Consider the following 14,808-nt stretch of genomic DNA (forward strand, 5'->3'; position numbering starts at 1 on the left):
GGCAGGGTTCTGTTGCTAGACGTTAAACTTTGTGGCGGCCGTGGCTCCAGCTCGTGCCTCTCTCGGCTTTGTTTCGTGCTGCAGGAGCGGTACTGACTAAGCTGGGAGGTGCCTCTCCCTCACTGATGCTTTTCATTCACAGCTTTCTGTTAATGTGCCTTGTGAGATATACCAGTGCATAGACAACTGTAGTTCTGATCTTCTTGCCTCAGCAGACTTTTTGAAACATGGAACTTCAGAGAGCAAAATTTTGCACTGGGCACAGTTGAAACGTGGTCAGCAGGTGTCTGCGTAATGATTTTTTAAAAAGTAGAACGGAAATGAAGGCTGAGGGAGCTGCCCGTAGAAGACGTGCTTGCTGTTCTCTTTCGTTATTGCACTTTGCGGCGTTCCAGTGGAAATGCAAACATGAAAGATATTTGAGAATGCTTTGATTTCTTTTGCTTATATTTCTTGCTGTAATTTCTAGGCCCAGAAATGAATAATATGTTTATTTTCTCTTCTACAGTGATGAATTAAAAATAAAATAACCTCAGACAGCTCTGCAAAGTGTTGTGTGAATTGGTTTTACATCATCCTTTCATTTGTTTAGTTGATTCTGAACTGATAGGAAGCAAGAGTTTACTTTCAAAAAAAACCTGATTTTTAAAAATGAGATATGTTGCATATTTGGCATCTATTTTGGTTTTGTTGCCTACCTGCACGTAAATCTTGATCTAAACTTCATGGATATAAATTTAAATATTGTTTTCTTTAATATTACAGCTTAAAGTCACCAACTATTTACATAACAGTCTTAGAGAATTTACTACAACCAAAGCCCTAAGTTTATTGGCAATACCAAGATTAGACAGGTAGAATTTCTCCTTTGCAAAACTCAGTAATATCAGCTTTTTTAAAAAAATACATACTTTTGGCTAAAATTGTGGGTACTCGGTTTTGGCTTCAAAAGGGATTACTTATGGATAACTGACTTTAGATGTGGTATATGTGTTTATAAGGGGGAAAAAATGTGGTTCTTTCAAGTATTAACAACCCCAAAAAGATCTACATACCACTTTTCATATACTTTACCTGTATCTCAGAAACAAGTTCCAGATGTGAGTCACAACAATTCCATTATTCTCTGCAAATTTGTATGCATTCTTTTTCCTTATTGAAACTGAAGGAAGATTTATATTTTTAAGCATGAAAAGTAGAGGTGTAACTTTAATGTTGATCTTTTGGTGCCTATTTATGCAAAGATGGTCTTCTAAGGAAGACACCCTATGGCTGACATAGGTGCATGGTATAAAGCTTTTTGTGAAGCTACTGGTAAGGAAATGAACCAAGGATCCTGGAGCTGACCCTTATAGTGCGAGCATTTACACGTGATGATAATGTTGAAGCAGTTGCCCCTGAATCAGGAAGTCTGATAGTGGTCAGGTCCTGTTCTGTTCTTGCAGCTCTAAGCATATGAGCATCCAAGGATGGGGCAAGAAATGCAGAACTAATTTGAGTTCTGTTGTGCCTTGAGCTTCCTAAAAATGTATACTCTGTCCTTGGGAAGCAAAACAACTAAAGTTGGTTGAGAAGAACTGATACTAGAAGATTTAATGAATTTTATGGGAATAAACTGAAATACGCATTTCAGATCTTCCTGTTTTATTTAAAGGGCCGTTTCAGGCTTCTGCATGTTGATGGCAAACCTCCTGCTATGCTGAACCAGGTTAGTTTCACTCTTGACTCTAAGCAAGCAGAACTGTTGATTACGTGGTAGGAATGAATAGAAACATTTTGTTCGTGGTTGGGTACGGAGAACAAATATGAGATTTCCTCACTTTCTGTACTGTTTATACACTCTGAGCAACGCTAACCAAAACATGTGAATACACATAGCTGTGACATCTCCCTTGCCATGATTCTTTCAAACCAAGTTTATCTTCTGAGGGTAATCTTTGTATTTTTGTATGCAGGTTCTCTTACCCTCTTATTTGACAATATCTTGCTCTGGGAGTTGTCCCAGTGAAGTCAGAACGAGTAGCAATTGACTGCATTAATATCCAGTATTAGTATTTTGCATCTTCCATGCACAAGCCTTCAGACTGTGCTGTGGGGCTGTTTGTGTTCCGAGCACTGGAAATCTTTGGGTGGAAGGAAGACAAGAATGCTCACTGCTGCCATTGGGATCAAAGCACTTGTGCATTCAGTCTGAGCAGAGTGTAGATGGGAAAATTCCTCATGAACAAAAAACTTGCAAGTCTCAGGGTTTTGTCTGTTGAATCCTGCTCTTGGATCTGCAGTTCACTTTAAAGGAAAAAAAAAGAAAGCAAAAAAAAAAAAAAGCCCCTGAAACCTGAGGGGAAAAAGGGTTAAAGATCCTTCCCTTTCACCTTACGCAAATATGCAAGAAATACTTGGACAAGAATGGCATGTCAGGAGTGCTGCTGGGCAGGAGGGACAGCTGTTTGTTTTTTATCCTCCCCCAGAGTACAATCTATTTAAATATTTACATGATCTCTTGCTAAAAGGCTTTCCTTTCTTTATTGTACTTTTGTGGTTCATTATTAAGTTAGGAATGGAGAAGAGGGAGAGGTTTGTAATTGTTTCCTCTTCTACTTTGTTGAAAAAAATCTGTTGTTTTATATACTCTGAGAAATATGATGATAATGTTTTCTAACCACTTTAAATAGTTTCACAGAGGTTTGTACTTTACTGTTTGGTAATACTGCTTCTTCCTTTCACGTTTATATATTTTACAATCTGAACAGGCTGTCTGAATACACAGTAAAAAAAAAAAGAAACCTCAGACAATACAACCTTGAACAGAAAGCGGTAGAAGGCTCATATGTAGATTATTTCAGAAGATTAACAATATACATAATAATAACATAATAATAATAAAAAGTTGTAAATGCAAAGATTACATGTTCCGTATTATATTAACAATTGCGGTTTGCCACTAGACCCTTCGCTCATTAACATACAGCTGTGATAGCCTCGGTCACCCTCTGTGTGTCTGTTCTGCATAGACTACTAGGTCACTGCATCTAAAATTGTAGGGATGTTCAAGGCAATGTATTTTTAAGTGTTAGTTTAAAGAACCAGCAATATTTAGTGACATTGGACATCTTGGGTTACAACGCTCTTACAGGAAACTAAAAATAGAGCTCCTCAGGCTCCAGAGGAAAGACTTCTGCGAGTGGTTACTATTACACCTAGGAAATATCTTTTTAAGTCAATAGATCATAGGAGAATACAGTTAAATATGAATGCAGTCTTTGTTGGACTGAGGCCTTAATCATTAAATACAGTTCAAATTAAAAGGTGCTTCACTTCAGTGTCATATGAGTTTTACCAAGAATGTGTTGTGCACACGATATAGGCCTTCAAGACACAATTTGAAGTAACTTTTGCATGAGCATCTCTTTCTTTTGATAACAGTAAGTACACTGTCTTTTCAGTTTTCATTTTGTCGGAAAAGGAAACTGTACAAAAGCAATGATCTGTTTGTTTTTGAATAATAATACAGGTGCGTGCTAGGTAGCCTCCAAAGACTACAGATTCACCACCCTCTGTGAAGGGACTGGCAGAACTCCTAGAAGCTTTGGCAAGGCTGGGACTTTACTCACAAAAGTGTGCGTTCATTATTTTGGAAGCAATTCTTGCTCTTTTCAATAACTACCTCTATAAACCCCTTGTCAATGTCTCGGGCAGCAGTTGCAATTAAAAATTAAGCAGAAAATATATCCTTGTATATGTAGACCCTGGGGCAGGAAAGCCTTTAGCTATTTTACCTGGCTATATGGCAAGATCTAAATCTCCAATAAATACAGCTAGATTTTACTTGGTACCCAGAACTCTTTTCAGCCTGGACAAGAATCAGCGTTTAATGTTGAAATGAGATGGACAACTACAAATCCCAGGGAGCACTGCCGTCAGCAGGTTTGTGCGAGCGGATTGGCATCCTGCAGGGACCAATGGCAGGCAGAGAAATCAAGAAAATTCATGTGTGTCAGCTCCCTCTATTAAAAAGCGCTGGAGAGAGCTGCAGACCTGTGGGGAAATTGCCTGTTTCCCCGGGCTACTTTTAAACCTGTTTGTAAGCTTTCCATTAATATAGTATTTTACACCCCCTGTGCCTCAGCTTGAAAAAGCCCACTGGACTAGCCCAGATGGATGCAATTTTGAACTGCAAAGCAGATGACTTGGAAGATTACTACAACTTGCTAGGATGTGATGAACTATCTACGGTAAGAGCCTTCCCCGCCTTCCCTCCAGGTTAATAACGCTTTGAGTGTGCTTGTTTATCTGCGGGGAGGATTTGAAGTCCTTTATCTCCCAGGGTAGGACTATTTGAAATGCATTGCAAACCTTCTTTCTAGCCACTTTTATCTTTTATTAACTTCCTTTGCAAAGCTCAATTTTCTGATCTGTCTGCCTATGTTCAGATCCTAAAATAAAGCTCTAATGAAAAATGTCTTGTAAACCAGGATTGTATTACAGATATAAGTGAAATGAGGGTTTCTTCATTAGTTTAGTTCCACATATGATATGGTTATGAATCGTGAGACAACTGCATAAATTTGACGTGTGAATAACATTTTAGAATACCTTTGCAGTTTTAAAAGATGAAAAAAGCTATGCATATGCAACTAATTGAAGGTTTGTAGCTGTAGGTGACAGATAATGCTATCAAGTTGCTCAACTATTTATCTTATACTTTTTCATTTTTTTAAATTGTATTAATTGATGGGGAAGAAAAACATTTTTTTTCATTCATTTTACTAATGATTTCTAAATGATAATTTAAATTGCCTTCAAAAACTAGTTTTAGTAATTTGTTTTGGTAGCAGGTACATACGTTAGGGTGAGAACTATGTAAGCAATTGTTGAATGATTTGTAGGTAAGCAAGTCATTTTCTTTCTAAAGATGTCTATGCAACATTTTTTTTTGATAGAGTTAGGGGTGTGCTAATATTTTTTAATCTGTCTGCTCTGTTAACTGGAACTGGGTTCAGACTTTGGAAAGGGAGTTTTGATTGCTCTGCTGTAATTAATGATATATTCAGCATGGATAAAAGCTATATTTTGCTCGGTAAATTTAATCAGATGCTTTCATTTGCCCTAGTGGTCAAATGCTGGGGTAACACCTCTGTCTCTTTTATCACTGTGGGCAAATCAGTAAGCATCTTTGTTCTGTTGCAGATGGTAATTTTTCTCTTTCCTGAGAAAATTCTCTTTTCTTGAGATAACTTCCATGTTCCATCCCAGCAGAGGGCAGTATTAAAGTTCCTATCTAGGCTTGTTTCGCAGACAATATTTCTCATTTTCTAGCTCATATTAATTCCTTATGGGTTTATTAATTAATGAATAGTTCGAACACATGAAATAATGATTTGTCAGATTGCTTCAAATTAAATTTAAAAGGTGAAATAACTGCTAATGAGTCCTGAAAAATAATCTGTCAAGTACTATCTATTGAGAGAAGCAGATGTTACAACATTATTTTTGACTTCAGAGTATGAACTGAGATCCCAGTTTGACTGGGCACCATGATTGCCTTCTCTCAGGATAGTGCACATGACTACTTCTAGCTTTAAAAAGAAATTTGAAGCATTACAGATATTTTACAATCACACTAATTTGTGTAATCAAAGCATTAACTTTGTAGTGGTACAGGCTTCTATGCATTCTTCTTTAGGCATATACAGAAGCAAATTTACTCTTACACGCTCTCAGCTGCAGTATTTTTGTGCAAGGTACTGAATATTCTGTTCTTGATCTGACCTGCTTAAATTGGAGCACAAATAATCTCAACTTCTTCAACAGCATTTCTCTATATTCAGGTAAATACCTGTGTTCATTCTTGGCTTCTTGAAGAACTGAGCTCATAGACAACTACTTCATCTTCAGACTTAAGAGGACAAGGAGAGATCCCTTTCCTACATCCTTCCAAGAAAAATGTTATTCATATCTAGTGGGTTTTGAATAACTTTCTTGGTAGAACATATCATTAAATATTTTATGTAAATTTAATGTATTTTGTATAAACCTCATATGAACTTTTCCTTTTTTTTTAATTTATTTAAACTAAAGACTTCCATGCTACCTTTCTGCTAGTGCACATATTTGAAAGTTCCCCTTTATGTAAGTAAGTTTTAGCGACATTAGCTAGCTATACAGTACCCAGTTTCAACAAGTTCTCTGTATAATATACGTATATATTTTTAAGGGTCTTATGGCTGGAAATATACCACCTCACATATACCTCTGGAGGAAGCTACTAAGAAGAGTGAAAAGTATGGAATTCTTAAAATACCATTATAGACCACATTTTGCCCAGCATATGACCACATAATTTGGCCAGCTGGTTAAGAGACAAGTAATTTTATTTTGAAGAAAAAAGATCTTCTGACTTCATTTTGAAATACTTCATTTATGTTTTATGTGGACATCAGGGTCTGATGGATGAGGAATTCATATGAACAGCTGTTCCAGCATGGAAAAAATAGTAGCTAGTTGATACTGTAGGATAAATTGTTGTAATAGCTTGAGCTGTACAAGAGTGATTCAAAAAAGATTTGGCATATGAATTGTAGGATGAAACAAGATACTCTGAAAATCTGAAAATTTGAAAATCTAAGCCTATCCCCAACTCCAGGGGTTTCCTGTGTTTTCTTAGCTGTTAAATATGTCTCTGCTTCTCCACAGCTTATAATAACTTATGGCACTATAAACTATGTGGGAGCTTGTGAATAATATAAACTAATACCTTTCAATATTCTAATATTGGTTACAAATTTATTCCATTCCAAGCCAACCTTTTGCCCAGAAAATAAACTTGACAGGAAGCCTGTGAACTGCTCCTTGTCCAGCCTTGCGGTATCCAAGGTAGATAAGCCATGTGGCACTGGCTAAGTTTCCTTGCAGAGGATGTGGAGAAAGCCACCCAAACCCACAAACTGATCCTTAGCAATACAGAAGGCTTCTGCTTCCTGCAGTGAGACTTTGTGAAAAGATACAGTTGATTAAACAAGATGAAGAGCATCTGAAGTGATACGTTTTACTTGTGTGTTCAAAAGTGAGGAAAGGGTTTTGCACACATCTTCACACAGTTTTCTTAAAGCCAGCTCACTATATTGGGTGACTGAGCTGCATAAAACCAAAAGCAAGGATGAGTGCATAGGCATTGAAATTAAATAAGCAGTGTTACTGACAGATGGTTGTTACCTGTTTTGCCTGTACTAAAAATGAATAGAAAAAATCAACATTCTCTGTTGTTCCTCCCAACTCCTTTCAAAGAGTAAATCTGAAAATCTTTAATGTACGTATGTATTTACTCACTTTAAATCGTGACATTCTGTTTAGGTCGAACAAATTCTTGCAGAATTTAAGATTAAAGCCCTTGAATGTCATCCTGACAAACATCCTGGAAACCCCAAAGCAGGTAGGTGTTCTTCCCTGTTTAAAAATAATCTATTCTTTCATAAGATAGCTAAGGTGACTAAGACAATAAATTCAGCCTTAAAATTTTCTTAATTGTTCTCTTGCCCAATACATTTTAAGTGTCATGTGTATTGAGTGTATTCTTTGATTAGCAATATTAATATTCTAAATATTCTTAATATTCTGTTGAAAACTTGCACACTCCTAGGTGGTAAGAGCAGAAAGTCACTTGTAGTGTTTTCGTTTCTAGGAATATCATTTTTTTTTTCCTATGGTAGAACATCTTCTAATCTAGAAATTTTTTATGGAGTGTATCCCTTTTTAGACCTCTGAAGTTGGCCTGCTTCCATGCTCAGTGGCATTCAAATGCCACACTTGCGTCAACTAGTTAATTTGTTTCCATGAACAAGCCCATCAGGAGCATATTAAATGTAGTTTAGTTTCTTTTAATGTAATTTAATGACTGGAAATAAAGAGAACCTGGCACCACATGAGTAGCCATCTGTTTGCAGAACATCAGCTAACATCTGAGTTTACGAAAGCATGCATGCAGTTCTTCATATCCAAGCTGTGCCTGTGACATTTAAGCAGCACCTGAGTTATTTGAAGACAGTCTTACCCAGTTGTAACCAAAAGACAGCTGTCATCGATGCTCACCTCTCTCTGAATAGTTTATATTCTCGTAATAAAGGCCGTTCTGATCATAACTATGGTCCCCACTAAAAAATGGTTGTAGAATAATTAAATGTAATTCTTATTTTGCTTAACGCATGAAGTTTTTCCCTGGGATCCTTCCTATTACTTTAGCTATAAACGGAACAATACAGGCTACCCACTTCTGTGAGTTTGACCGCATCCACACCTTCCCCTGGGACGGCAGAGCTGTGAGTGTAGTGGATGTTACAGGCGACTCCCACTCCACTGCCTCAAGCAGAGCTCTCAGCCAGCTTGGCTTTCCCTCTTGAAGTGCCACCCAGGTCTAGTTTCAGTGAGTTCACAAGGCAGGGTTAAAAGGCAGAATAGGTGGGATTTTTCACTCTGATACTCCCTGACAAGGAACCCCGTTAGATTTGACGTTTGAAAGACAATCTACCACCTATTAACAATAGCCTCATTGCTAGTCTTTAATTCATTGAAAATGGTAGCACAAGTACCAGTGGAAACAATGGAATAGAGTTTGTCTGCAGCAAATTCTGGCTCTTATGGCAAGGAAACAGGAGACTGCTCCACTGCATGTTACCCCTGCAGCAGCTCCCTCTTAACTCACTGAAAGTAACTCAATATGGGAGGCCAAGTGCCAATGTTGGAGCAGCTTTGTCAAGAAGATATATTTTATACTCTATTTAACATGATCATCTTGCCTTTACTTTAAATGCCTTTTTACAGTACTGGTGAAAGTTTATATTTTTGTTTTCATCTGTTTAACAAAGCTCAATAAAGAGTAATTAAAATAACTTTTTATTTGTTGAAAACTAGAAACTTTTATTTGTTGACACTAGAAAAAGGAAGTGTCAGAGAACTGCCTCCCCAGCCTGTTGTCTGTTGTTTGATTTATGGTTATCAATTTTGATTGGTGTTTGGGCTTAGTGTATTTCAAAAGAAATCTAATTTGTGAAGTGGAATAAATGAATAATAATAGTCATAATAATAGATCACTGTAATGCAGGTGACTCATAGATAAAATCTAAATCTTTATAACCCTTCTACAAACAGTAGCATGCAGCTGCATCCTTAGTAACTATTTAATGAAAAATTATCCTGTAGGGAAAAGGGCTCTCGTTCATGCAGGCTCGTATCCAAGATAATATTTTTTATTTTAATTATTTGCACTATATTTAGGTTCCTCTACATGCTTGTCAGTTTTGGTTGTCAATTTAGCTTGCATTGCTGGCAGCTGCCCTTTCACATCTGAATTAATTTATTTGAAAACAAGTGTTGGCTTTAGCATCTTTTTGGTTTGTGTTCTAGTGGAGAATTTCCAGAAGCTGCAGCAAGCTAAGGAGATTCTCATTAATGAAGAGAGTCGAGCACACTATGATTACTGGCGGAGAAGCAAAATTACCATTCCGTTCCAGCAGTGGGAAGCCTTGAGCAACTCTGTGAAAACGGTTGGTGGTGTCTAAGTTGGGGCATTCAGGAGAGGGGAGGTAGGGCTGGCCCAGCAGAAATGTTCCACTGAGTGAGAGGGTGAGTTGCAACACTTCTCCAGATGTAGGTTTTCAGGATGGGATAGTGCAGAGTAATTTCTAAGGAAACTCAGATAAAATTGGAGGGCTACAGGAGCCTGTTCGTAGAAGGGTTTTAGGCTATTAGTTTTACAGCAAATTTATTACAGTAATTTAAAAGCTGTTTTCAAATGTTTCATCACTTTTTGCCTTTTTTTGCAGGGACCGTTTATTTGTTTTCGAAGTTAAATTAGAACTAGGATCCTTGAACAATATTCTAAATTCCTGAAATGCTGTATTGTCAGTCAGACTCTCTGGAGTAGTACTCCAGCTGTGTTCTAAGACGCCTAACAGCACAAATGTCTGAGAAGCACAAATGACCCTACTAGTCAACCAGAAATGCAGGTTACCTAAAAATGGTGGGACCAATTTCTTCTATCACAGGAAACACCGCTATTTAAATACCATTATTTCCTTGTAGTAAGGAAGTACTGTTGATTTGCACAGTGGCTTAGAGACACATGTTTTGAGGATTGATTTCCTTCCTAATTTTGCTAGTGTGATAATTGGGTGGTGTGTTCCTAGTAGGTCCCAATTCCATGATGTTTGATTATTTTCTCCCTTGTTTGAGTGCATGGTAGTTAAAAATCTACATGGTCAGATACTAAGACAAGTGAACAAATATGTTTTTCATCCCAATTCTGCTTGCCTCAATTCTGCTCAGGAGTGACGTTTGAGAGCATCTTCAGCTGAAGCATCATGCCCAGATGGAAGAAACTGGACAAAAGACCCTTATAATTATTTGATGTACTCCTACATGTTATTCTTCATGCCTGCCTCACATAAACTATCCTCTTAAATGCAGTTTGCAATATGTTACCATGCTTTCCTTATCCTATTGACATGCAAGTTTCTCTAGTATGTACTTTTTTAACCATTTATTACCATAATATAAGAAAGAAAACTTCTTCTGAAAATCTTTTAAAGCATGGGAATTGGTTCTTTGTTTTTTATTTTTGCATTTCTTTAGTCAATGCACTGGGCTGTCCAAAATAAGAAAGACCAAATGCTGGAAGCTCCTGACTTGAATAATAGCAACAACATAACTAATGAGATTTGGACCCAGCAATCTGAAAACGATGAAGATGGATTGTCAGATGGGAACAGGGAGCAAAAAGATGTCGCAATTCCTGATGAGAAACCACAGTCTTCAAAGAATCCAGACTCCCCAAGTAAGTAAAACCAGCAGTTGCAGAAGATTGCAGTATCCAGACTCTGGCCTGAAACTGAGGCTTTTAGTCACGAGAAATTCTTCTCTGAAGCAACACATTTAATAGCTTTTGAAATGTGGTTTTGGGCTGGGGTTTTGTTTTAGTTTTCGGATTGTTGTTATTTATTTATTTTTGAAGCTTTCAGACTTTTCTCCCTCCCTACCCCTTGTTTGCCTGCCTGTTTGCTAGTAAAAACAAAAAAGGAAGAAGAGGAGAAAATAGTTCTTAAACTGAAATGGAAAACTCAGTTTTCCTGTTAGACTGAAGTGGGTAAGAATCATCAACTATTTTCAGTGATTTTTTTACAAAATAACTTTAAAGCACATTACATAAAACACATAGTTATTATGTACATATATTTTTTAAGTCCAGTATTTAATACTTATGCACAGTTTGCATCTGATGAGCTCATGAGGACTAAAAATTGAGGCTTGAAGGCTTCTTTTGTTTATTAGTTATATATGTATATATATGAACAACAACAGTGCATGCACCTGAATAAATGTGTGTTTCAAAAGCTGTCATCTGGCTAGTTAGTATTTCCTGTCTATTTTAGGTTAGTATATCTGAATTAAAGTTAGGACACTCTCTTTTCTGCTTCATCCTTCAGGAGTTTCATAATCTTATATTATCAAAGAACTATTATTAAACCAAGTCCTATTATTTCTTCTCAGCTTGATCAAGCAGGGAATTAAACTAAACTGGGAGGGAACAAAACCTAGTTTAAACCCAAGTGTTTGTGGAATGCAGAAGATAGATAAAAAGTTCTACAAACAAATGTTGGTGAAACATAACTAAAAATAATATTTTAAAATTGTGCCTTATAACATTAAAGTATTTTGTATTTCAGGTGATTAAATCAACATTGTCACCTTTGTAAAGGAATCAAATTTCAAAGTAAAGAAAACGTCACCTTAATCCTTGTGGTAGCTGGCTTGCTTTGCAGGCATCTTCTGTCTTGCAATTTTTTTTAAGTTTTAATTTATTTTTCATAGATTTGAATGTGAAAATTATCAAACACATTAAATGATTCCTTAATTTACCCAGTGGATGCAAATTACTGTTAATAAATGCGAATATTAGAATACATTTATTTGTCAGAGCCAGTATGCATATCTATGTCCATACTTGCTGTTAGGATGTTAATGAATTTTTGTTTGTTTTTGCCAAAGAAAATTTATTATATTGGATCCTCCTTTTAAGTGGAGATATTTTTAGTTTCTGTCTGCTGGTTGGTAAGAATTACAGACTACAACTCCACATAGCTATTTCAACCTGAATAAAAGACTTTAACAATAAGTCTGGTAGTAGGTTTCAGCTTCCTGATATGGGAAGTTCACATTTTAATATTCACAGCTCATAGATGATAAAAACACAGCACTGGGTGAGAAAAACACCATAAGCAAGGGCTTGAAAAACTCTACTCCCCTGAGTGTGAGAAGAACCAATACACCTTCTCTTCATGCTGCTGCCTTTCACATACGTGGAGATTAATCCTGTAACCCTATCTGCTTTAGATTAAGCAAATGCAGTTTTTCACTCTTTCATTTTAAGTTCTGTTCTCTAGACTGCTCATCATTCTTACAGTTCTCCTTTGGACTCTTTCTAGCTGATATAGATCTTGAAGTGTTTGCTTGAGTTCTTGTTCAAATGGTGTCAAGAATGCAGAGGTTGTCCCTGCTAGTCAAGAGCACTGGAAATGACCAAATTTTGACTTGCTTTTTTGGGAAAATTATCAATTATTTTTTTCAACAACTCAGTTTTATACAAGTTTATAATAATTTACTTGCCTTTTTGTTTTCTTTTTCTCAGGGTTTTCAGAGGCAAATTACTGGCACTTACGTTTCCGCTGGTCCGGGGATGCCCCATCAGAGCTTCTGAGGAAATTCAGAAACTATGAGATCTAAAATGCAAAATACGCAGGAGTGTGAGATCGTCTGTTCAACAGTTCAGTATTTTTTGCAGCAGCTTTAAGTTATTTGTATTTAGTATTCATTCACTGTGATGTGAACAGTTTGAATAGATGTCTTAATACTTATCTGTTAACACATGTTCTATAAGCATTACAGATGGAGGTTTTGTTTAATAAGCAAGCTTTAATAAGCAAAGCCCTTTTCAGTATTAACATAAAGTAATTTTGTGTAGTTATCTAATATCTTATATATTGTTTCTTGTATTATTAAATGTTACATAGTAAGTAGTATTTTTCTCTATACTGTGAGGTAAAAATATACTCTCGGTAGAACCAAAAGTCAATGCTAGACTCCAGGATATCATGCTATTAAGTGATGATCTTCCAAAAGCTGTATGACAATGAACTTCAAACAGAACTTATTTCTAAACTATGTACTTTGGTTATCTTCTTTTATTGCATTGTACTTACTATGGTTATCTTCTTTTATTGCATTGTACTTACTATGGTTATCTTCTTTTATTGCATTGTACTTACTATAGTGATTTGTAATGCATGCATGCACGCACAATACTATAACAATACTATAACTTGTTGGACAATTACATACAATATAAATGCAGTAAGAACCTTATTATTATCCGGAAGGTCACTATGCTGGATCAAGCACTCTTAAAAATCACCTGCATTCTTAATAAGTAAGTTTTTCTGCACCAAGTATTCATTTTGGAAGGCAGTTCCAGAACCTCACTTCAAATAGAAACTTTCTTGTTACGATTTACTGGTGGACATCTGATAACCCCTTGTATGTATGCCAGCATTGTCCTGGCTTAGTAGTAACTGCCCTCCCTGCTGTGGCCTCATATATAGGGCCATATCAGGGTTTGTATGCTAAGTAATGAAAAATCAGGCCAGTCAGCATTAATATGTTTAAAATCTTACAGGTCCAGTTTTTGATATTTTGAACAAACTTTTAAAATTCTATGTTGTACTTGTTCGTTTTGCATTTGCTTCCTTTTTTGTAACCCTGGCTAATATGTTAGTACATTGTACTTCTGTGTACACAAGTAATTCCATCAGTAATTCTAACGAATAAAGCTACATGGATACAGAAAGGGTTGATTTCATTTTTTGTAGTGAAATCCTCTACTCACTGCAGAGATCTCTCTTGAATTTCTTGTCACTTGTCCCATCAGTGGGGAAATGCTTAAGGGAAGTCTGGTTATAAATCCTGGGCATCTCCATGGAAAGTTTTACCTAAAAAATTGCAGGTTTCTCCCAACATGGAAACAATATTAAATCTGTCTGCTCCTGGAGTGACACATTTGGCCTTGCTGTGCAGTGGTATGATGTGCTGACTGACTTACCATGCTTCTCCTGTTTGGTGTTTATTGCTACAAACTGTAACACAAGTACCTACCAATGCAACCCAGAGAATCGTAGAATTGTGGAACACTTTGGGTTGGAAAGGGCCTTGAAGACCATCCAGTTCCAACCCCTGCCCTGGGCAGGGCCCCCTTCCACCAGCCCAGCCTGCCCAAAGCCCTATCCAGCCTGGCCTTGAACACCCCCAGGGATGGGGCAGCCACAGGTTCTCTGGGCAGCCTGTGCCAGTGCCTCACCACCCTCTGAAGAATTTCTTCCTAATGTCTAATCTAAATGTACCGTTTTTAAGTTTAAAACCATTCCCCCTTGTCCTATCACTACACTCCCTGACAAAGTCCCTTCCTCCCTTTCCTGTAGCCCCCTTTAGGTACTGGAAGGCTTCTGTAAGGTCTCCCTGAAGCCTTCTTGTCTCCCATGTGAACAACCCCAACTCCCTCAGCCATTCTTCATAGCAGAGGTGCTCCATCCCTCTCATCATCCTCATGGCCCTCCTCTGGATGTGGTCCAACAGGTCCACATCCTTCTGTTGATGGGGACCTCAGAGCTGAACACAGCACTCAGGTAGAGTCTCACAAGAGCAGAGTAGAAAAGGAGACCTTCCTCTCTGTGCTGTCTACACTTCTTTCAATATAGCCCAGGACACAGC

At 37.1% G+C, this 14,808-nt stretch overlaps 1 protein-coding gene across 1 annotated transcript; it reads left to right on the top strand.

Annotated features, from left to right (window-relative positions):
- Positions 1-3,992: 3,992 nt before the first annotated feature.
- Positions 3,993-13,891, top strand: DNAJC12 (DnaJ heat shock protein family (Hsp40) member C12). The gene is made up of 5 exons (XM_013173276.2): positions 3,993-4,232; positions 7,351-7,429; positions 9,397-9,536; positions 10,624-10,825; positions 12,677-13,891. The coding sequence occupies exons 1-5, from the start codon at positions 4,155-4,157 to the stop codon at positions 12,769-12,771; spliced, it is 594 nt and encodes a 197-aa protein (XP_013028730.1). The 5' UTR covers positions 3,993-4,154; the 3' UTR covers positions 12,772-13,891.
- The last annotated feature ends 917 nt before the right edge of the window (positions 13,892-14,808 follow it).

Source organism: Anser cygnoides, chromosome 7 (assembly GCF_040182565.1).
Source record: "Anser cygnoides isolate HZ-2024a breed goose chromosome 7, Taihu_goose_T2T_genome, whole genome shotgun sequence".
Lineage (NCBI taxonomy): Eukaryota > Metazoa > Chordata > Aves > Anseriformes > Anatidae > Anser > Anser cygnoides.